The following is a 23,910-nucleotide window of genomic DNA, read 5'->3' on the forward strand; positions in this document are numbered from 1 at the left end:
TATTTATTTTTTTATTAATAGTATGGATATTTTTGTTTAGAATTTTTTTTAGAGTAAATGCCCTTTCCGGTCCTTAACGATTTATCCGATGGACTTCCCACCCCCTAATAAGAAATCTAAATACTCAAATCGATCCCTATCTATTATGATTTCAGTACGTTCAAGTCCTTGCAACCGGATGTAACTGGCTGATGTGTCAGTAACTTGTCCACGTGGGTTTCTCTCCTTCATAATTGGGACAAATCGCCCCGTGTACCTTTTTTGAAACGTTGCATTTTATTATGAGCGTTATCTCCTGGGTGTTCATAGTTATTTAGGATTTTTTCTTTATTCTTTATTGTCTTCATTGTGTGTAGAGTGAAGATAAAGGGTTTTCTCCTGAAGAACAATATGGCTATGAAAGTCAGAGACTCTTCTTCACGAACTGTGGAGGAAAGCAATGAAGCTGGGAAGAATTTATGCTGGAGTCCGACTCTGGGTTCCACTGGGAGTATAGAAGAAAAGGCAAATCAAGGCAAGAAAAGATTTGTAGCACCCCGATATCATTGTGGCACATATGCAATATTGTTTCAATCTAGCACTGCAGAAAATTCGAACAGACTTTTTTTTGGTTGCTCTTATTTTAAGGTAATCATTTTTCAATTTTAGTTTTGTTTCAAAATTTCTTGCCATTACCATGGAGTGTTATTTGTTGCAGACCGCAGCTCCACATTGCAAATACTTTGCTTGCCTTGATGAATATGTTGAGTCATATTCACATAAAGCTTATGTCAATCAGAATAGTGTGGTTGAAAATTTGAATACGATGGAAGAAAGATTGGAGGCACTGGAAGTAATGATGGCAAAGCAGAAAATTGAAAAAACATTTGGAGGCAACAGTAAATGTAGAACATTAACCATTTTTTCAATTAGAATTGCAGTTACACTTATAATTTCATCAATTTGCAGTAGGTTAATCGAGAAAAATGTGAATTTGATTTAGTGTGCAAAGTTATGTAAATAGAAGATAACTACTTAATGTATTATCGTTGAAATTCATAGGTTGTATGAAGACAACAACTGATGTTATGATTATTTACTCTAATTCAGTGATACTTAATTTATTTTATTTCATGTAGTTATTAGAATTTAAAATAGTGTATTGAGATATTATCATATTGTATTATTATGAGTTTGTGAAACACATGTCTATGAAGATAACAATGTAAATAAATATTCAAATCTATGAGAAATTTGGAATTGAACTCTAATTCCTGAGAGTTTCATAAAAGTTGAAACTAACATATAAAGTGATTAAGTGATTCACAAACTAAAGCATGAGTATTTTACAAAAAGTTCACTCCAAAATATGACCTGCTCCAGAGTTTCATTCAGAAGACCATGTGTATTTTTTCAACTTAATACTAAAACAAAAACCAAAAAAATTGACTGTATCTCTAAATCAACCTTGAGTATTATGTAGACTTCAAATCAGAACCTAATCATAACATCAACACTATAACCAAAATAACTAAGATAGAGTCTCCCCCTAAACCAAAGTTCTACATTTCTTAAACAACATAATATCCATATAGCAAGTTTTTTCACTATTTTTTTGGTAGAGGCTTCATTTCTGGAGTTAGAATAAACTTGAATAGCCTTGATGAGGTCCCAGTGCTAGCTGCTGCCAAAGTTTCATTGGAGATTGCATGAGAGGTTCTCTCTAAGCCTTGTCCTTCTGGTTGGGCTTGTATATTGTGAGGAGGTTTGTTGGGTTGCACTGGAGGACCTGGGGGCCTTCTAACACTCTGTTTGGGCCTAAACTTTGATGCTGCATAATGGGGCTGAGCCTTTGATGCCTGAGTTGTGGCCTGATTCATTGGAGTAGTTTGATCAATTCTTGGAACCTGGTAAAACAATAATGAATCACATTTGGGCTCCAAAACTACATCTTTTGTGTTTAAAAAAAAGTTAAGAACTATGGTGTGTCTATTTACCTCTACAGTTGGGGCATTTTGTGAAATGTTTATCTCATCTGGCTCTACATGCGGCTTCTTTGGCATTTTTTTCTTGTTTTTCCTAGCCGTATCCTGTATGATAGAAACATGTTTCGCAGCCACATATGTTTTCAAATATAACTCATTGTGAATACTCAAAGACACAACCCAAAATGTATACGAGTTACAAAATACTTGTCCAAAGAAAAAAACTTACAAGAGGATCCAGGTGAATAAGTTCAGGTTCTTCAACATGTATGTTATGTACACCACCATCAATACCAGCCACATTCCCTATAGGGGGAGGGGCAGGAGCTAAATTTTTAGTCATCACAACCAAAGCTTTGCTAGCTGCTTTTGTCTTCTTCTTTTTTGGTTGCCAGTCGGGTTTAGCTGGTGCTCCCTTGCATGTTTTATAATAATTCCCCTTCTCCCTGCATTTGCTACACATTACCTAAAAAGTTCTTCTCACTTTGTCGCCAATCACTGGAGGGGGAGGGGGTGCACCGGATTCAGTCCTGCGTTTCTTTGGACGACCAGCTGGTCTTACTATCCTGGGGGGTTGTGGCTTTGGATGGTCTGTCTTCTCCCAAAATTTTTCGCTGTTCACCGGATTTACACACAAGTCATATGTTTTCCTCACAGCATCCATAGTGAGATAAGGGCTCACAAAGTCTTCGGAAGCCTTAATTCTCAACTTAGAGATAGCAGCAACTGTGTGGACACATGGCATCCCTATACAACAGCAATAAAAACATGAATATGATGCGCTAAAAATTGTGAAAATAACAAGACAAGAATTATAATTAATGTTTACCTGTTAACTGCCATGCATTGCAAGTGCATGTATGTTGTTGGAGATTGACACCCTTGTGTTTTCTCCTAGTAACTTCAAATAGAACCTTGTTATTATCTCCGCTCCATTGTGCATTCCATTTATGACTCTGTGGTTTAATGTGCCTGTCAAGTCTCCACTGCTGCACTAGTGCCAGTTTCCCAGTGCACCTCCCTAGAATCCTCTTGTGCTTGGCCATCTTTTTCATTATTGTACACCTTATCTCTTCACACATTGTTAGAATCGGCTTCTCCCTAGCCTCAACTATCATAGAATTCCAAACCTCACACATGTTATTGGTGAGGCTGTCATTCTTCGGACCATGACTGAAATATGCCTTGCACCAAGCTGTTGGGTCAAATTGATTCATATACTCCCATCCTCCATGGCACTCACTTTTAAACTTCTCCATTGATGCTTTGAACTGCACCTGAGTAGTGCACTTGGCAGCATGCCATAACAGTCCCTTTACCTGTTTGTTATTGAATTTTTGTTGAAGATTCTTCCAAATGTGCAACACACAATTTCTATGGTGTGCATAGGGCATGACTTCCTTTGCTGCACGCATAAGTCCCTGCAAGTTTGGTTTAAAAACCAAATATAAGTCATTTATAATTGCTACGGACATCTAATTATACACCAATTGCTGGCAATAGAAGTCACTGGTATAAACCAATTATAAGTCATAAACTAATTATAAGTCAATTATATTGTGCAGAATTGCATTTATAAAACTGAAAATGGCATGCCAATTATAAGTGTTACAAACATCTAATTATAATCCAACATGTGCAACAGAAGTCTATATCTAATAAGACAATTATCTTGTGCAGACTTGTATTTATAAAACAATATCTAATAATCTAAACAATATCTACACTATAATCCAACTATACTCTGCAGAATTATAAACAATATCAGAATAGGTTGGCAAATGTTGTTACCTTCTGTTGGTCGGACATGAGATTCCATCCGCGCACTTGATGGTCTCCCAAATCATCCTGAAGTTGAGTTAAGAACCACATCCAGTTCTCTGTATTTTCTGCTCTTGTAACAGCATATGCAATAACGAATACATGGTTGTTAGCATCAAGTGACATTGCAGTTAGGAGTTGGCCTCCATAATACCCCTTTAAAAAGCATCCATCTAGGCCTATTAGTGGTCTACGACCCTTAACAAACCCATTTCTGCACGCATCTAAGCATATGCAAATTTTTTCAAATTATGTAAATTTTGTCAAACGGCGGTAGAGATTGCGGAATTGGGTCAACACACATGTCAGTCGTGCTGCCTGGGTTACTCCTGTGCAACTCTTGTAAATAATCCCACAACTTCCCATATTGTGCTTTGTAATTCCCAACAACAATTTTCCTAGCTGCTTTCAAAGCCCTTTGGATCATTTTTGGATGGACCTGAACATTGTAGTCCTGTTTCATATGCTTCGTTGCTTCCCTCGGTGTCAGCTTAGGCTGTGTTGCCAATCTTTTTTCCAGCTTATCTGTGACCCATGCCCTATCGGCCAAATTGCTTCCATAATCCCTTCCACATGTATGCTTGTTGTGAAATGTTTTTATCTCAAATGCCATTATTTTTGAGTTCCTTGCCACATATATTAACCATGGGCAGTTCTCCTCCGCACATCTAGCCTTGACCCTCTCCTTTTCATTCTTGATATATATGCAATCTCTTCCATCCCAGACAAATACATCCTTCAAGGCCTTCTTAAATCTCTCCATACTCGAAAATTGCATTCCAAGCTCAAACTGAACCTCTCCATATTCATTTTCTTCATTGAAATCAAGTACGTGCATTGTCCTCTCATCCTCAGAAGATACCGGGGTATGACACTTTTCAGAAGCATATTCATAGTTGTAGTCATCACTGTCACTCTTCTCATTAACCACTGCTGGACCTCCTAGTTCATCTTCTACTGGCCCTCCCATATCTGTTTCTACTGGCCATTGGGCAGAACCCAACCCACTAGGAGGTGTCTCAGTTCGATTTCCTTTACTAGATTCACCGTATAGCACATGTCTCTTCTTCCTCCTTCCAGTATACCTCTTTGATGATTTCTTACCATTTTTCTTAGGTGACACTTTCTTCTTGTTTGATGGAGACACTGATGCTTTTTCTTTTGTTTTTTTTCCATGTCTTTTTGGTGACTTAATATCACTACTATCACTCTTATAACTAGGATGAGGAGGCTTGTAGGCCTCATCCTCAGCACTCTCGTATCCATCATCCGATGAGGATTCCTCTGTGACCACAACGGGATCTTTCTCTGGTTCGACTGCCATTGATTGATTTACCGGGTGCTCAAAGTAGATGTAGAACTCATTTCTATCTGGACAACTTTGGGTGGCTTCACACATGTCATTAATATCCTGGTCACCCTTAAGGATATGAAGCCCAAACTCCAGGTTTCTTGCTGCTGGATCAAGCCAGTAAATTTCTTTGTATTCTAGATAACCTAATCCCCTGAAGAGTTCTTCCAAGTCATTCTTGTTGACAAAATCAACATCCATAGGTGCAAATTTCTCAATCTTTCTATCTACGTACCGTAACACTCTATTTGGATCTTTCTTGAGTATTCCACCATGATGAAAAACAGGAATAACAAACACATACATCTGTAAAAATCTAAACTATAACTCAGTAACAGAGCTAAACTTCAAACTTAATCAACAGCAAATAGACTAAAATATCTATCAGTTAAGAATTCTTAACTCATCTAAAAGCAGAAAGGTAGAAACTTTCAAAGTTAACATCACTATTATAGTTTCGCAACAACCCTAACTCATCAAACAAAGCTAGTGCTTCACCCCATCCACCCATAATCACCATGCAGAGGAGAACTGAGTTATCAAAGCTAATTTCACTCCCACTATCTGACACACTCCTCAATTTGACTACAGTGAAAGATAAAGTAAGTAGAAGAGATCGAAAGATTGCTTACTGTTTCAAAGAAACTTGCCAAATGCTTCCAATGTCTTCCCATACAGTGGTGCAGCACGATCGCACGTCCTCAACGTAACGCTCTTTTGGAGGGAAGGAGAAAGGTTTCAGAGTTAGGGCCAAATGTAAATGAAGAGGGAGAAGAAGGTGTTTTATGGAATAACGCTCATAATGAAACGCAACGTTTCAACAAAGGTACAGGGGGCGATTTGTCCCAATTATGAAGGAGAGAAACCCAGTGGACAAGTTACTGACACATCAGCTAGTTACCTGGTCGGATTCGGTTGCAGGGACTGGAACGTACTGAAATCATAATAGATAGGGATCGATTTGGGTATTTAGATTTTTTAGGGGGTGGAAAGTCCATCGACCAAATCGTTAGGGACCGGAAAGGGAATTTACTCTTTTTTTATCTTCACTTGTATTTTTTTAATAGAATTTTTAGTATTCATTATTGGTATATTTTTTTAATTATTTTTATTAATACATCTTTTTTTATAGAACTTTATTTTTTATTTAATTTTGTGTATTTTTTATTATGTATTTTTAAATTAGTATATATTTTATTTATTATTATTAATTTTTATAATATAAATTTTATTAAGAAGATATAATTAAATACAAAAAGAGTACTAAAGAAGAATACTAACAAATTATAACAAAAGGGTATTAATTTTTAATACATAAATTTAAAATTTTTTTTAAAAGTAATTATAGTTAAAAAGTGTTAAAATAATATAAATTTGAATGATATAAATTCATGTCTTTTTTAGTAATTTTTTTAAACGTAATTTTAAATAATGTAATCCAAACAACATTTATTTTATTATAATCCATTTTGATACAAAATTACTAAACATAAATCACGTTAACACCAACTCACATTTTATCAAAATCAAATTTATAAAATTAATTTTATACAAAATTTTGTTTGCAAACTCTAATCCAAACACACACTTTTTATAATAACTAGTTTAGAATATAAGATTAATTTAGAATGTAAAATTCATTTATGATTTTTTTTTCATAAAGTGTTTCATTCGTATCAAAACTTCAAAAATTAATGACCAGTAAACGAATCTGACCAACCTTACTTTTGGCTTTTTGTTTAACAAAAAATTCAAAATGGTAATTATCTAACAAATCCAACACAACTATTCATTAAAATTTCAAAGGATTAATTAATTTTAATTTTTCAAATGAATTAAAAAGAGGATCTTGTTGTGAATTTCGCTCTCCTTGCTACAAGGTTATTGTGGGTCTAGAACTTTTCCTGGTATGCCACGCGCAGCTGTAAGCTGTGCATCGGTGCTGGTGATAGGTCGGAAATCGTGAGCGGCTTTGGAGAAAGCGTTTTTTCGCCGGAGGTCTGTTACAGCAGATTTGTGGCCGTTCACGGCGGCTATGGCTATGTTCTCTCCAGCAGCTGCTGCGACGTTTGAGTCCTCGTTCTGAGAGTCGACCTTGCTGGATAGGATAGCGCATGCGCTCTGCCAGTCCATTCGGGTCGACCCAACTCCATGCAAGAAGCTTGATGATTCGAACCCGTAACCGCATTTAATCGTTATTCGGGTTGGAACGACCCAAAATGTGAGCTCACTCCCCCGGTGGAGGTAGCTGAGTGCGCTGTAATACGACGGTGAGAGAGTGTGTATTTTTGTTCCAATTTGGTAATTAAGAAGAAAGAGTCTTAGTTAACAAAATATACAATCATTAACTGTAATCAATTTCAACTTAAGAATTCATAAATTTTTCTATATAACCCCATTAGTTTTTGAATCTAACAAAAAAAACCAACAAAAAATTAAATTTTACAAAATAACCCCTCTGATACAAAAGCAGTCAATAGCCAATCAAAAGAAAGAAGTAACAAATAATCTATACCGTCAAATAAAAAAATAAGAAAGATCTAACGATTCTCATTTTTTGGCACACCGGTATGCCAAATTTAAGTGCTATGCATACCGAAATGCCAAACATATGCGGCACATGAAATCCGTGCCCTAGACTATGATCAAGTAGTCTAACAAGATAGTTACTAATAACACCACAAATAAATAATTAGGGTTGTCAAACAGGGTCAGTCCAGCCTATTTTAAGTCCGATCTATTTAAGTTAGTGAGTTAAACAGGATAATTTATTTAAATTTGTTTTATTCATAGGTCATAATTTTTCAATCCAGATTGATTATAGTTTACTCGATAACTTAAATAGGTTGGTCCGTTTATCTTTTTATTTTATTTTTTAAAAATATTTTGAAAAAAAATTATTTTTAGGTCAAAAACCTTAAAAAAAATAGTATTTCTTTAGTTGATGGGTCAAATTTTTCGTTTCGAGTCAAGAAAAATATTGCACAAAAATACTATTTTTTACAAAAAATATAAAAAAATTAAACGACCTGCCCGTTTAATCGCGAGATAGTCCATCTAACCCGTCATTTTTTGGTATAATCAGACCAAAATTTTAATGAACTTAATTTTATTGGCAAAATCCGTCTGTTTAAACGGATAAATGAGCTGTCCCAATAACTTTAGCTTATTTGACGGCCTTACAAATAATAGGTAAACACCATAAAACTCTACACCATTCATAAACCAATAAGTTCATTTCTCCTCTAAATGCTTGACATGCTCATTGTATATCCATTACAGCGGCACCCACATAATGATATATCTATGAACAGTTAAAAAGCCATATGTGTTGTTAACGTCAACAGTTCAATGAATCTAAGACGTAGCATAAATGTAATATATTTTCAGTTTATAGTTGTACTTGCTTGTGTTCGAATTCATCTCTCAAGTGTGTGTCATAAGTTCTTGTATGGAGAAATAAATAACGGGGGTATGCACAGCTAGAGGTACATCCAAGACCAGAAGCCATTGATGCAAGATCTAATCCTTTATTGTTAGTTATGTAACCGTTTATGTAGCATTCTGTTCAGTTATATATAGAGATTTGTCTTCCTGTATAAGCCAATAAATTAAATTTTTACGGATTTTAGATTTTCGATATAGAAATCCTCGAATAATATTATTACTATAATAATATTGGTTTGACGTGACCTCTCAAGAATAACAAGGGTAATACTTATATATTGATTAGTATCATATATATATATATATATATATATATATATATATATATATATATATATATATATATAATACAACAGTATCCTTATTTTATAAAATATAAAAATTATAATTTTCATTTCAGAAAATTAGTATATACTTTTGCCAATAAAGAAGACCGCGTATAATTTGGAAAAATAGAGAGTGAGAGGCAGCACTTATCAGTATATATCTATATATGGCCACAATCATAATATTATAGCATATTCTAGTGACGATTCTGCAAGTAATTAATATAAGGTCAAAACAAAAGAGAGAGACTATTGTTGTTCTGATCTGTGCTGTTTCTACATGCCTACATCCTAATAAAATTTATAATTTTAATCAGACAAAGGACCAATTGATGAACATGAAGCAGATACAGTGAGCCGTTTCTTCTTCATTCAAGACTTTCCATGCCACTGCTCTCTCATATGACACTGGCCTTCCCATGCTCGACAAACATATCCCACCTTGTATACACATGAAACCCTGCATCCACCAAAATCACGTTATCAATCAAGCAGAAGAAGCACTTGTTTCGACCTGTCAAGTCGCATTTTTATTGATTATGAGTAGATATAGAAATACCTGCTGCATTATCTGGGGGAACTCAGAGCACAGAGTTTTCTTTCCATTGTCATCAAAGATCTTTTCAAGAGTGATGTCTTGAAGTGCAACCAAAGTTGTTTCTAGCATGTCAAGGCCAGCTTGATTTGCAAAAGTGAAAACAGGTAATGCCTGCCATCCAAATTCAAATATTTAAGAACCATTACATGACATGTCAAATCATTTAATATGAATTAACTTCATATGAAAACAACTGCTCGTGAATTTTCACCATTAAGTGTTCATGTCAGAAATGGAAATCTACCTTGAGAGAGCAGCACAAAACAGCATCAGTGTGATGCCAAAGAGATTTGAGAATGGGTTCATTGCCCTCACTCTTCAACAGTTCTACCCCAAGATAGAATCTAAAAAGAGTAACATACATCAATATAGAGCAGAGTCATTGAAGGTTCAAAATTGGCGAGTGTGGACACAAACCTATAGCTGCTAGAAATCCACCTAGCAAGTGTTTGTGCCTCAGGGGTACCAGGAGGCAAATGGAAAGCATTTTGAGAACCGAATCGGGACGGCGAAAGGGCTAGTGAAACCCTTTGAACAGATGCAATGATACTCCTAACATACTGCCTAGCCATGGTTGCAATGTTGTCCTGAAGATGGACTTCAAATGCAAACTGAAATGCAATTGTCATCACCGACTTTGTGCTCCCGGAATGGCTTGAGTTTTCTCCGCCAGCTTTGCTCCCTGCTGTTCCAACTTCCAGCGCCGACGCCAGATCAAGCGTCCGGTTAGGACTAGCGGCATCCTGCAATATCACAAAGAGGATCAAAATCATGAACCAATTTTTTCCGGAACAGGACACTCATAGGTCTAAGATGAAACAAGACTTGCCGAGGTTGAATCGAGAGGTATGATGCGAAAGCCGGAAGGTAAAATTGGTGCATCATCAGAAAAGGATGCATCAATGGGAGCAAATATGAGTTCTGCACTTGTGCCAACTGCATTCTCATCCACTCCACTGCAGAGCTGCTCACAAATGCAACCATATTAGCAAGCTTTTTAGCTATGGATAATCTTAAATAAAAAAAATATTCAAATATATATATTTCTTACCTGCAAGAGGAAAACATCACCAGGTATAGTCATATCATCCCTATAGTAACCCATGTTTTCAAGCTTAATCACCTCCATGAACTGTAGTTTTAGATGTCCAAAATAGGCAATAATTAAATTATAATCTTGAAGGAGACAAAATAAATGAGATAGTTATATCAAAATATGGAACAATAACTTACCTCTTCATGCTCAATTGTGTGAGCCAATGGAAGAATGACCTGACCCCCGAAACCGCCTGCTCGGACACCAGGCAAGTTACAGGGACCAGCTTTGATGGCGGCAGCCGAATAAGCGTCAATGCTGCTATCAGCCCACTCAGACCGGTGCTCCCGCAAGAATCTAAGAAGAATTGCTGGAGGGACATTCTACAAAGAAAGCTGAAAAGTTAGTTAAGGCACAATTCTCCAACACAATAACTTGTGATCTGAAATGATTAAGATTTACCTGCAACAACATGGATGCTTTGGCACAAAGCACAGAACTAGTGACAGATGCGAATCCACCACCATTGTAGCCGAGGTTTGCTCCCATCATCTTGCTAGGTGATGAGTTCACAAGAAGGGTGACATCATCAATGCCATCACTCTCCAACAAGGACCACCCATCATCAGTAAAACCATTAACTGCTTCATTGAATCCCCTGCAAGACAAGGAAAATTCAAGTTTAATTAGTCAAGTACTTTCAAAGAAACATAACCGTGAAGGAGGATTATACTAATAGGAACAAACTTGCTCAATCGCTGACTAAGCGCGCGTAGAGCCGCAGGCCTTCTTCCCCATCCTGACACACTTGGCTGAGAAACTTCTTGAGATATCTGCCTTAAATGCCGTAAAGCCTGCATGATTACAAACCAGTTAAGCAAAATTCCATCTGTTAATGACTAAAGAGAGAAACTCACTTGCAGTTGCGGTTCTTAATTATAACTTCACATGAAAACAACTGCATTTGAGTCTTTATTATGACTAAATTAATGGATATTTGGAAGCGGATGGAGTATTACCGCCATGGTTGTTCTTTGAGCAAGTAGCATTGACGATTCATAAAGTGGACGCAAAACTTCAGGTACACTCCATGGCTGGTGAGGAAGTTAGTTAGTTAGTTGATTGTCAATTACCAAGAACACAGAACAAATTAAAGAGAATTTACATTTACATTTACATTTACATACCTCTAAGATTATGTGATCAACAATATGAATAATGGACCCTCCTCCTTCACAAGGCCTAATAAGATACCCACTTGGCATCATGTCTGCTCTAACAAAATGCTGCACTGCTGGCATAGCAGGACCGTTCTGAGTGTTGTTAAGTGATCTTTCACACACCTGAAATTGTCAAACACGTCAAAAATAAAAGTTTATTACATTCCAAAATATCCGTTACTATAAAACTGTGTGTGTTAATTAGTAACATACCACAAGACTACCATCCTCCAAAAGAGATGTGTAGCGCAGCAACCAGAAGTCACGGCCAGGTGCCAAGGTTGTTGGAGCATATAACTAAATAAAAAACATGGCAGTGGTTGAAACAATGTGAACTAAGTAGCAAATTGTTAAGACAATTATATCCGATAAGTATATAGTATACCTGCATGTAAAGAAGTTCAATGGTTCCTCCATTTCCCGTGGACATTACATTTAGAACATCCACGGTTCGGCAATCACGATACCATGATAACCGATCTTTGAGTATTTCTGCAACCTATATATACACACAAACACATGTATTCAGTAGGTATCAATGCTTCATCACCATTGATAGGAATAAGGAAGGACTTACCCTGGCAGGTTCTAGACCCACAAGGCCGCATGCACGTGCTGCCACTCCAGGGCAACCATGAGAAATAGCAACGATTCCAATGGAATCCGGACCAGGCTGCACCACCATGTTAACAAAGAAACTGTTACATTGTATATATTATGCATTACTTAAGGAAAAATATATTCCTTATTTTTATGGCAACTACCCAAATGAAGATGGCAAAAACATCTTTTTATGAAGATGCTTTATTCAAAAGTGTGATTTATTTATTTAGCCACACTTTAAATAAAGACAACACTTTTATAAATATCAAAATCTAACCATCCAATCCATCATCCAAAGGTCAAAAGAAAATATTTTCACATGAAGACAATTATAAAGTCTTCATTGTAGTATCTACCTACTTTTATTAATGCAAACGGTAGAAAAATATGTGTATTCAACTTTATGGAAGAGGCAGAACGAGAGTACAAAATGTTATGTTATTTAAGTGATTTGAAAGTTTTGAAACACAATAAATCAACCCTCCAAGATGTGTATCTTTTTTGTACGGAACTACAAGAATCATAATGATGGATTGTGGCTTCAAAATAGGATTGATGGTACGTCACAAAGATGCTGTTCAGACTAAGCTACATAACAAATAAAGAAATACATGCAGTACATCGTGCTACCTATTATTTACATGCAAAATCGCACGAATTTATATATAAGAGAGTAAGGAAGAAACAAATAAACAAAGTAAGCTGAGAGGATCAGAGGAAAGCAACGAAACATATAACAAAAGCATGAGATAATGATGATGATGATATATGTGTCATGTGTCACACCAGAAATTAAATGAGCTAAAAAACAAGTTGCTTTGGTTATGGAGATGGAGATTAATTTAAAGGGTGCATGTACTTGTCACAAACGGACAGAGAGAGAGAGAGAGAGAGAGAGAGAGAGAGAGAGAGAAAGAGAAGAAGCAAAGAGAAAAGTAGTAACCTTCATCCCAGGCATTTGGACCCACTCCACAGCGGTTCCAGTGGCCTTTGATAGAAACTCTGCTAAAGTCTCCTCTGCAATCGACAAAAGTCTGAAAGACAAACAAAACCCAAAGCACTATGAAAGAATATTCCCATAGGTGTAGCCTTCTTCAGACAGAATATAAAACATACAGCAACATACCATCCAGACAAAACACCAACAACCACCCTTTAAGTCCTGAACTACCAAAATTTATAAAATTTCACTATACATCTAAAAAGGCCTTTTTTTTTATCTAAAACATATATATGAAGGGAAGATTTGGAATAACAATTAAGTAATTCCTATGAAATTTTAAGATTACAAGTTTAAGCCATAAAAATAATTATCAATGTAATTATTAAATTATATTATATACATTATATTTTTTAGGTATGATCTTTTTCTAGACTTACGTTATCACGAAATATGTATTAACACAAAATATTTGTGCATTAAACTATTTTTTTTATCTAATATATATTTATAATATTCTACTTATTTTTTTATAATTAGTCAGAAATAGGTTTTCTTAAATTTTTTAATTATACCCTTTAATTAAATGTGATTTTTTATTATTCAATGTTTTTTTCACATACTTTTTTTACAAGAAATTAAGAGAATTCATTGCACATACTTCAGTTCACTGTTGAACTTACCCTGCAGGGCTTGCATCCCTTGGCGGATGCTGAGGTGTCAAGTTGCGCTGACCGCTTGTTACCACCGACTCACAGCTGGTGTCTGTGGTGGCAAGCGCCGCCTGCTGAAAAACACAAGAGAAATTAATCGAATTAGTGTCTTTAATTTGTGTAAGATGCTAATAACAACAATACAGATATACTGAAAATGATGTTTATATTAAAAAGGCAAGAACTTTAAAGAGAAAAAAAGAAAGAAAAGAGGGTAGCTACAAGCTAGGTTAGTTTTCATTCAACCAAAGTTGTGAACAAAAGTAGCATGATTGGATTTTGTTTTAAGTATAGAAAAAGGGATTGTTTATTTGTTTTAAGAAAGATTTAGAATAGGATTACACAAGATATTGTTGATGTTGTAAGAATATAATACATACATTTTGTTGAGTGTGTTGGCGGAAAAAGGTGTTCTCATAGACGAGGTGAGAGACTTGCTTCTGCAATCTGTCGTTTTCCTCCATCAGCAGTTTATTCATTGCTGTCAGCTTCCTGTTTACAGCTTGCAGCCGTGACGCCTCTTTCCGCTGCTTCTCTCGGCATCTTTAATTTTTTGTCATCAAAATAACCATCATTACACTTGTGTATTTCATTGCCGCTATGCTATAATAATTAAAACCTTTTATTTATTGCCATATTTAAAGGTCTCTTTCTAAATGCTGCATCTATCTATCTATGTAGCTGAAACTTGCAAGTATTATCAACATACAGATCATGAGACACAGAGAGTAAAGAAAATAATTAGGAACTTGGAAAAATTAGCTGGGCTGCCAAAGAAAAATAGAAAAAAAAAAACATTTTACACCAATCTTTTGATGGTGTATCATTTCCGTTAAGTGAAATTCCATAGACGCATGAAACCGAATGATTCAGATTTGTATTTAAAAAAACAAGAAGTTTGGTTTCATATATGTTTTGGATATGTAAGTTGATGCAGTATATATAAGCCTAATAATATATGAAAGGAAAAGTTGAGTAGAGGGAGCTAATATTGAAGGAAAACGATGAAAATGTTGAGCATACTTGTATCACGTTTGTATGTAATAAGATGTTTAAGGTAAGACATTTAAAAGCTTAACGTATTGTATAAAATGAAGAGAAAAGGTGTAAGTATAGTATAGGCATAAGAAGAAAGAAATACCTTCGATTTTGGAACCAGACTTTGATCTGTTTGGGCTCGATGTTGGAGAGAATAGGGCAGTCTCTGATGAGTTGCTGGCGGCGAAGGGAGCTTGGTTTGGGGCATTCATGGTAGAGCCTCTCCAGTGCCTCCACCTGCTCCGGCGTGTACCTCACGTACTTGCCGTTGTCCATCATCACCTTACTCCCTCCTCCTTCTTTGCTCCCCGAACTCACCGCCATCATCTCTCCCTCCCTCCCTCCCTACCTACCTTCCTTTATCCCTTGCTTACTCCTTTCTCTTTAAACACCTCCAGAATCGCATCAGATGGAAGACCAAAACCACCACTACTACTACTACTATACTATTCACTTATCAGACTAGAGTTTATTGTGGTTTCTCATAACATTCTTTAATTTGAAAGGGAGAGAGAGAGAGAGAGGGTATATTGGGATTGTGACATACACCACATGAATGGGGTAGCTTATTGCTTATTATAAGAGAGATGGGGTGGGGGTGGGGTGCTCTGATCTACTACCCCCAAATATCACACACAAATAATAATCAAAACTTTTGAGCTGGTTCGGCTGTTGCTTTTCTTGCACTACTACTTTATTTGTTTTGGCACTTTCCAACACCCTCTCTTATCACCACTACTCATCACATTGGGCTAATAGGGAAATAAATAAATTGCCACCCACACTCTCCTTCACCACGCGTGCTCTATAATTCCCAAAACCACTACATACTCTCCACCAAATCCCACACCCTTTTATATCTTTCTTTTTTTGTTTCCTCTTATAATCGACTAAATATTCAAACTAGATCCTAACATTCACGTCCTATACCAACTTCATTCTTAAAGCTTTAATTGCACTATATTGTTATTTTTTAGATTAAATTTCAAGCACCATAATATTCTTTCGGCTTTTTTTTTTTTTTTTTACAGTAACTCAGTAAACAAATGATGAATTAACACTTTTTTATCACATTGGAAAAATATAGGTAGAGAATGGTGAAATGACGACTTTTTTTTTTTGCGCACAATGAAAACAATAGTCACGGCCATGTAAAATCATTTGCACACACTTTTAATTGCACGTCTTTGCTTTGATTGGAGGCCAAAAACAAATAACGCCATTTTACTATTATTGTCCAACGTGACAAGAGAGTTAGTTTATTACTCTGTTTGTTGAGTCACTGTTAAAAGAGGATTGAAAAACCACTGATATTCGAAGTTCAATTTCGAAGAAAAAAATAATGCGATTTAAACCTCAAGAATCAAATCAATGCACGTCTTGAATCCCATACATCACTATTAAGATTTCTCCTTATAATCACCCGCTAACAAGAAAAAAATGTGCTTCCTTCAAATAAATGATAAATAATGTATAAAAATATCGCTGACAACAATCGTGCATATATCTATTGTTTTTCTAATTTTTATTGTTTTTCTTACAATTATTATCAGGTTACTAAACTACTTGATGCATTTGTTAAGCACGAAATATAAAAAAATTTAACTCAAACTGATGCCATGATTACCCACCAACATTTAATGTATATTTGTTTGTCGTCCCTATATGAAAACTACGAAGAGCAATGCTACATGAATCAACTAATGGTCTTTTATATACATATAAAAAGCAAAATACATTTTGTAGAATATATTTGAAAACACTGGATTTGATTATTCGAAGCACAGAAAATTTCCTAGATTGATAGATACAGATGTTCTTTAATCAATTAGCTTGAGAATCTATATTTTTGTACTTGCGTACGTACATATATATATGTATGTATGTATGTATGTAGTTTCTGTATGGAGGAATTAAGGAATACTGGTTATTATATAGTATTTAACTATATATAGAAGCGAGCTCATGATTTATTTCGACCCCATAATTATGTTTGTGTCGCCTCATGAATATGATATATCTTGTTGGTGGTGTTTGATAGATTTGAATGCGCATCAGAGACAGCATAATTAGGGTTGTTTGCATGCGGGCTAGCTAAGCTGGTTAATTTAATTTCTTGTGATTCACCAGTACTGTATAACTTTATGCACACTTCTACTTCTATTACTATTATATTTATATATTTTTGAACGTATACGGAATATTCTACCAAAACCTTAACCCATGTTATAAATATATGTATATGATGTGGGTTAAGCATCGTATTCTACTGTGTGTGTATATATTTACGCTACTACTGTTTGTATGTGAGTTAAGCATAGAGATAGCAATACTACTATTTGTGTAGTAAAAATACTACTATTTTTTACAATTAAAATCTTTTTATTTTTTATTTTGTATATATAATTATTTTGTATTCAACTTTACATAAATATTTGTTTTTTGTCTTGAACAATAAATATAAAAAAAAAACACATAACTTTATAAGCAATAATATTAAAATTTTGCATTTTTTATCCTCTTCCACCTCCTTTTTCTCCTTTTCCTTCTTTTTCTTTTTATTTTTGTAGTTATTTTTTTTTCTCCTTTTCCTTCTTTTTCTTTTGTTTTTGTAGTTATTTTGAGTACCTTTACAATTATCTCTATCCAACTTCATAAATTTTTATATTTTTATTTTTTTTTATAGAATTTTACAATTTTTTATTTCATTTTATTTTGTTCTTTCTCATTCTCTTAATTTTCTTCTTTAGAAGAGAGACACTATTAATAAAGCAAAATAGAGAAAAAGAAGAAAAAAAAAACAAAAAGTAACAAAAAAAAAAGAAGAAGAATAAACAAAAAGAGAAAAATAAACTTAAAGCAACCACAAAAGAAGAATAGTGTAATTCATGTTCGTTTTGTATGAATGATTTTTTGTTGGACCTATTAGTAACTGAACCAACTTGATTAGATTTAATTTCTAAAATATTTGTATTTATAACAATACAATTAAATTAAATACGAGATGTATATATATTAGGTTTTTTTTTGGTAATTTAAAAGAAAATAAATAACAACTAAAAAGAAAAAAATAAACAAGAAATTGCTTAAGAAAGGAAGTCTCGCTGAATACTACTTTCAAACTCCTTTCAAGGCAACGGAAGCTCCACTTGAGGAGAATGGGTCCTCATTGCAATCTTTGCCATGATGTCTGCTACTATATTTGCATCTCTCAAGATCAACCGGAGATTAGCACGCCATTTCCAAGACATGATATCTCGGATTTTGAACACCAAAAGATCAATAAACCCAGAGCAATCCTGTAAATTATTGACAATAGTAAAAGCCTCCACACGGTCTGTCTCACATATAATGTCTCTTTGTCCCGAGTCCTATGCTAAAAGAAAGCCTCTCCAAATAGTAAACAACTCTTATTGCAAAATGCTACGACTCTCAATTGTTCCCAAACAGCCTCGTTGCCACCTTCCCTTCCAATCTCTGCTAACACAAGCAAAACCAACTCGAGTACCATTGCCAGGATAGCTAGCATCACAATTAATCTTAAAGGTACCCACTGAGAGGGGAATCCAAGAGCCACTATTGGTGGAGGGCATAGACAGTCGTTGCAACTCAAAAATATTTCAGAGCTCTTTTTCCGAGGACAAAGCCATACTAATCACCTTGTATGTGGTCCAATGCTCGTGAGGATGAAAGATCTCGTTATTCCTCGAACGCCAAATCCACCAGAGACCAGAAAAGAATCTAAAGGGATGCTATTTGCTATTATGTAAGAACCAACTCATCAAATCCACTGGTTGATCGGAAATCCCTAAAGCTTGCCAAACTAGTTGGGCTTTTGGACAATCCCGAATACAATGTAAAACCAATTCCTGACCTGAGAAACATTGTGGACAGCTATCCGTGTGCGAAATGCCCCTCCTAAAATGAAATGCAGCAGTAGGAAGAGCCTCCCGAAGACATAGCCAGGCCAAAAATTTGTGCTTTTTTGGAAAATGTTGACGCCAAAGGCAAAGCTAATTACCCCTATCTTCCCAACTAAACTTCTTCTTACTGAGCCACAAATAACTACTACGAGCATCATTAGCCTTTGAAGCCGCACCAGTCCAACACCAACTGACCTCTGAACCAGCTTGAACATTTGGGTTGTAAGAGTTAATGTTGCTCTACAGAGGCTGATGCAGAAGAGAATATATATTCTCTAGGTTCAACTGTCCAGATGACCAAAGATCCAAGATCCTGAGATCCGAATTAGAAATGCGAACATAATCCATCTCCCGACACAATCGCCCCTCTCTTCTCCATTTAGAAAACCAAAAGTTCTGTTCCAAATCCCAATGCACCAAATAAAACCTTCCTTCAAGATATCCCAAACTCGACATATACTCTTCCAAACATAAGATCCCCTTCCTCGAGACCGACTGAAACAATCATCCTTAGAAGGCTGGTATTTCTCCGTCAACAATTGAACCCATAGCATGTCAGGATGGTAAAAAAGTTGCCAAACTAGCTTTCCAAGAAGAGCAATATTAGCACAAAAAGGATCTCTAATTTCCAGACCTCCAAATTTCTTAGGGGTGACCAACACTTTCCAGTTAACTAGATTCAGGCCTCTACCATCAACTTAACCCTTCCATAGAAAGTTTTGCATCATGGATTCTATCTTATTAGTTACCCCTTTAGGGAAGAGAGATACCTGCATGCAATAAGTAAGAATTGCAGTCACTACCAAGTTGATCAAACAGAGTCTGCCTGCCTTATTAAGCAATCTCCCTTTCCAGGTGGCTAGCCTTCCTCGAATCTTGTCCAGAACATCGTTGAAAGTTGCGCGTGTCACCCGAGAGTGATTAAGGTTCACCCCTAAATACTTGCCCAAGTTATGGACGAATCTGATGGAGGACCCTCCAGTGAAAATCTCTTTTCTTGTCGCTGAAACATTCCTGGAGCATAGCGCTTTAGATTTCTCCAAATTAACCTTCATCCCAGAGGCTCTGGAGAAATTTTCCAAAGGTACCATTACAGTTTGAACTTGCTATTTTTCGGCTTTACAGAAAATAAGAAAATCATCGGTAAACATCAAATGAGAAATTCTTGGACCCTCTCTAGAAATTGCAACCGGCTTCTACAAGCCCATATCAACTTGCTGATTAATAGAACAAGACAATCTTTTCATACACAACACAAACAGATACGGTGATATAGGATCTCCTTGCCTAAGACCCCTGCTTAGAGTGAAGCTATTTAATCTATCCCCATTCCAGAGGATAGACAGGGAGGAAGCAGTGACACAACGCATAATTAGATTGACTGTCGGAGGAGGAAAGCCAAAACTCACAAGGGTTTGTTTCATAAATCCCCAATCCACTCAATCGTACGCTTTCTCCAGGTCAATCTTAAAGGCCAGGGTGCCTTTCTTTGACTTTGTCTTCTTCATGAAATGGAGAACCTCTTGTGCTACAATGAGTTGTCTGAAGTTCCTCTCCAAGGGATAAACCCTCATTGAAGTGGTCCAACAATCTCTTTGAGATGGGGACGAAGTCTATTGACCAGGACCTTCATTATAACTTTGTAAACCACATTACAGAGACTAATAGGTCGGAAATCCTTCTTGGAAATCGGGTTTTCTACCTTCGGAATAAGATCCACAAGAGTTTCCATCATCCTTGTATCCATATCCAAACCAGAGAACGCATGACGAACCGAAGTCCAAAAATCAAAACTAACAATCTCCCAGTATTCTTTAAAGAAGAAAGCATGGAACCCATCAGGGCTCGGCGCCTTAAAAGAATGCATACTGAAGACAGCTGATTTAACTTCTTCCAGAGTAACTGGCGCTGTGAGGCTACAACAGGCTTCATCATTCAGGGAAGGCAGCGGCACATCACCAAGACAACCTAAGTCTACATCCTCCAACTGGCAGAATAGGTATTTATAAAAAGATTCAGCTTCCCTTCTAAGGATATCCGGGTCCGTTTCCAATACACCATCTTGAAGAAAGAGACCATGAATTTTATTATGCTTTCTCCGCACAAGAGTCTGGACATGAAAGAACTTGGTATTTCTATTCCCAAATTTTACGCACTGCTCTATGGATTTCTAAAACCATAGAAGTTCCTCCTGCACAAGCCTGTTATTAAATTCCTCAATCAGCTGTTGTTCTTTTTACCGCATAGACAAATCTTCCAATACTTTTAGTCGCTTCTGAAGGAAATTAATCTGTCTCTCTAATTCGCATTTCCTAATAAAAATATTGCCGAACACTTTAGAATTAAACTCCAAAGAGTTCTTCTACACTTCTGAAAGCTTGCCATGTATCTCTCTATAGCCAGCCTGCCATGACTGGTTCACAATATCTCTGTATTCCGGATGAGTTGCCTAAGCCGCAATAAACCAAAAAAGTCTATTCTTTTTCGGTTGGGGACGACCTGTACAGTGGACTAGGATAGGACAATGATCAGACTGAAGCCTATTTAAAATTTCTGCATAAGCCTCTGGAAAGAGAGATAACAATCCACTGTTGATACAAACCCGGTCAAGTTTTTTCACCACCTCAACACAATTTTTAACCCTTCTGTACCAAGAAAATCGTCTTCCAATAGTCTTCAAGTCAAACAGATCACTATCCCCTAGAGAGGCAGCAAGCCGATCTGCATGGCGACTCGAGAAGAGGCAACCCTTAGATTCATGTGAGAATAGTACTTCATTAAAATCATCAAGAACAATCCATGGCCCAAAGAAAGACGGGGACTGAGTAACAAGATAATCTCATAGCAGAACTCTAGTATTAAATTGAGGACTACCATAGATACTATTGCACCTCCAAATCACATTATTTACCCGAACCTCAACTGTAACACACTGATTGAAAGTATCAACCCATTTGTAGTGAACACTTTGCATTGCAGAAAGGAACCAGATACCCCCCTTATGTTTTGACGCCTCCACTATACCGATAGGGTGATAACCAAGTCTTTCCCAGAACAGTTTCAAGTGTTGAAAAGGATAGTGAGTTTCAACCACAATAAAAATTACAAGTTTAAATTTCCTAACCAACTCTTTACAATTCACCCGGGCTAACTTATCAGAAGCATCCCTAATATTCCAAGCTATTATATTTAAATTATCCATAATATAAAAATATTAAACAAGGAAATCAAAGTGCTTCATCAACCTCAAACCAAGGCTTTCCTAATGGAAGTGACTCATATGACCTTCGTGTTTGCTAGATCTCCATAGAATATCTCTTTATTCCCGCCTACCGACGCAGCAACAGCTGGCAACGCGCCTTCCTTCTCCAATGGCGCCGCCATGGTAACACCCTCCTTCACGATTGCAAGAAGACATGACGATGCTTCCCCCGCTGTGCCTCCACTCTTCTAAATTGGAGAGCTTTGTAGGGACGTCGGCCTTTGTCGTTTTCGGAGAGAGGAGCCGTAAGGACTGGGGTGTGTCGGGTTGAGGTGATCGACGTCTCACCAACACGGAAAAGCACTGTGTCCGACCTTGACTCGTGACCCGACCCTGGCCGATAGGAGTTGGATCCATCCGTGTGAGAGAAGTGAATGGTGGGCCTAATTACTCTACCTGAATCGGTTCTGGATTGAGTGCCTCTTTGGACCTTGTTAGATTGCTTCTGGCCCAACTTGGTTTTACCTTTCCTTACAACTTGCTCCAAGCCTGGTTCCTCATGCATGAAAGCCTCCTTAACATTATTTCCTTCTAAATTATTTGCCTCCAAATCCTCTTGCAAACTCGGTGCAAGATTCTTGCCAGTAACACCACCTACCACATCAGGTTCTACTTCATTTGAATTGTGAATTTTGGGCTCAGGATGTGGCACTGCCGTTGTACTGTCTTGGGGCTTGGTGGCATCAGAATCAGCACTCTTTCCTTCTCTAGAGTCTCTACCCAAGCACTGTGCCATATCGTGACCATAACGTGCACAAGAATTACAAATTAAATTTAAACTTTCATATTCCACTATATGAGTTACGCCTTCCACAATGATATTCTTGATCACTGGTAGTCCTAAATTTATTTGAACACATGCTCGGGCATATCGTCCTCTCTCAACTAACTTAGTGGCTAGGTCTACTTTGATGGGGACTCCTATTGCAGAAGCAATACGGATCATGGCCTGTTCTTGATAGCACCAGATTGTGAGCCCCGAAATCCGAACCCATACAAGCGTAAACTCGAAGGATTGCTCACATGGCCGAAAATTCATATCCCACGGTTTTACAGCAACATAGTGTCCCTCAATCAACCACGGGCCACCAAGCATGACCTTCTCACGATCTTCACCTGCATCAAATTTTACTATGAAGTACCCAAATCCCACATCAAGCAGATCAAACCAACCTTTGATGCGCCAAACCATCTGAAGCTTGTGTGAAAGAGATGTGTAACTATAATTTTTATCAAGAACCTTGATCACTAAAGCTTTTCGATAAGGCTCTGCTAAGCAAAGCTTGGCTTCTTTAGTGAAGTTTACACATGGAGTTTGAGGATCGCCCTGCTTGCACACCACCATCGCTATACTATCTCCAGATAGAGATCCTGCAAGTGCAAAGGCCTTCGATTTTTCTGGATCAATGAGTTTATCTCTAAAGGAGACCTTTGTAGAATTTGAAAAACCCTCTCGTGAAAAACCCTCCTTGGCACCGGATGCATCCCCACCCACACTCTCCCCCTTATCTCTTCCGATGGCATGGTCGCCATCCACACTGTGTTTCACCCTCAAACACTCGTTTTCGCTCTCTCCTTCTCTCATTCTCTCTGAGTATGGAGTTTTTATCTTTGACCGTGACTATAAATATATATATATATATATATATATATATATATATATATATA

General features: G+C 36.7%; 2 protein-coding genes across 2 annotated transcripts; both read right to left on the reverse strand.

Moving 5' to 3' along the window:
• Positions 1 to 2,430: 2,430 nt before the first annotated feature.
• LOC112717800 (uncharacterized) lies at positions 2,431 to 3,911 on the reverse strand. The gene is made up of 3 exons (XM_025769740.1): positions 3,756 to 3,911; positions 2,794 to 3,385; positions 2,431 to 2,711 (listed from the first exon to the last, which is right to left on the reverse strand). The coding sequence occupies exons 1-3, from the start codon at positions 3,909 to 3,911 to the stop codon at positions 2,431 to 2,433; spliced, it is 1,029 nt and encodes a 342-aa protein (XP_025625525.1).
• Positions 3,912 to 9,043: 5,132 nt separating this feature from the next.
• Positions 9,044 to 15,747, reverse strand: LOC112716089 (homeobox-leucine zipper protein ATHB-8). The gene is made up of 18 exons (XM_025767938.3): positions 15,161 to 15,747; positions 14,400 to 14,562; positions 13,990 to 14,093; positions 13,310 to 13,400; positions 12,341 to 12,436; positions 12,149 to 12,262; positions 11,977 to 12,060; positions 11,731 to 11,886; positions 11,563 to 11,637; positions 11,291 to 11,397; positions 11,006 to 11,201; positions 10,741 to 10,926; positions 10,559 to 10,639; positions 10,337 to 10,471; positions 9,925 to 10,250; positions 9,752 to 9,851; positions 9,469 to 9,618; positions 9,044 to 9,369 (listed from the first exon to the last, which is right to left on the reverse strand). Exons 1-18 carry the CDS (start codon positions 15,382 to 15,384, stop codon positions 9,223 to 9,225), a joined length of 2,535 nt encoding a protein of 844 aa, XP_025623723.1. The 5' UTR covers positions 15,385 to 15,747; the 3' UTR covers positions 9,044 to 9,222.
• Between the last annotated feature and the right edge of the window lie 8,163 nt (positions 15,748 to 23,910).

The sequence above is a fragment of the Arachis hypogaea genome, chromosome 10 (assembly GCF_003086295.3).
Source record: "Arachis hypogaea cultivar Tifrunner chromosome 10, arahy.Tifrunner.gnm2.J5K5, whole genome shotgun sequence".
NCBI lineage: Eukaryota > Viridiplantae > Streptophyta > Magnoliopsida > Fabales > Fabaceae > Arachis > Arachis hypogaea.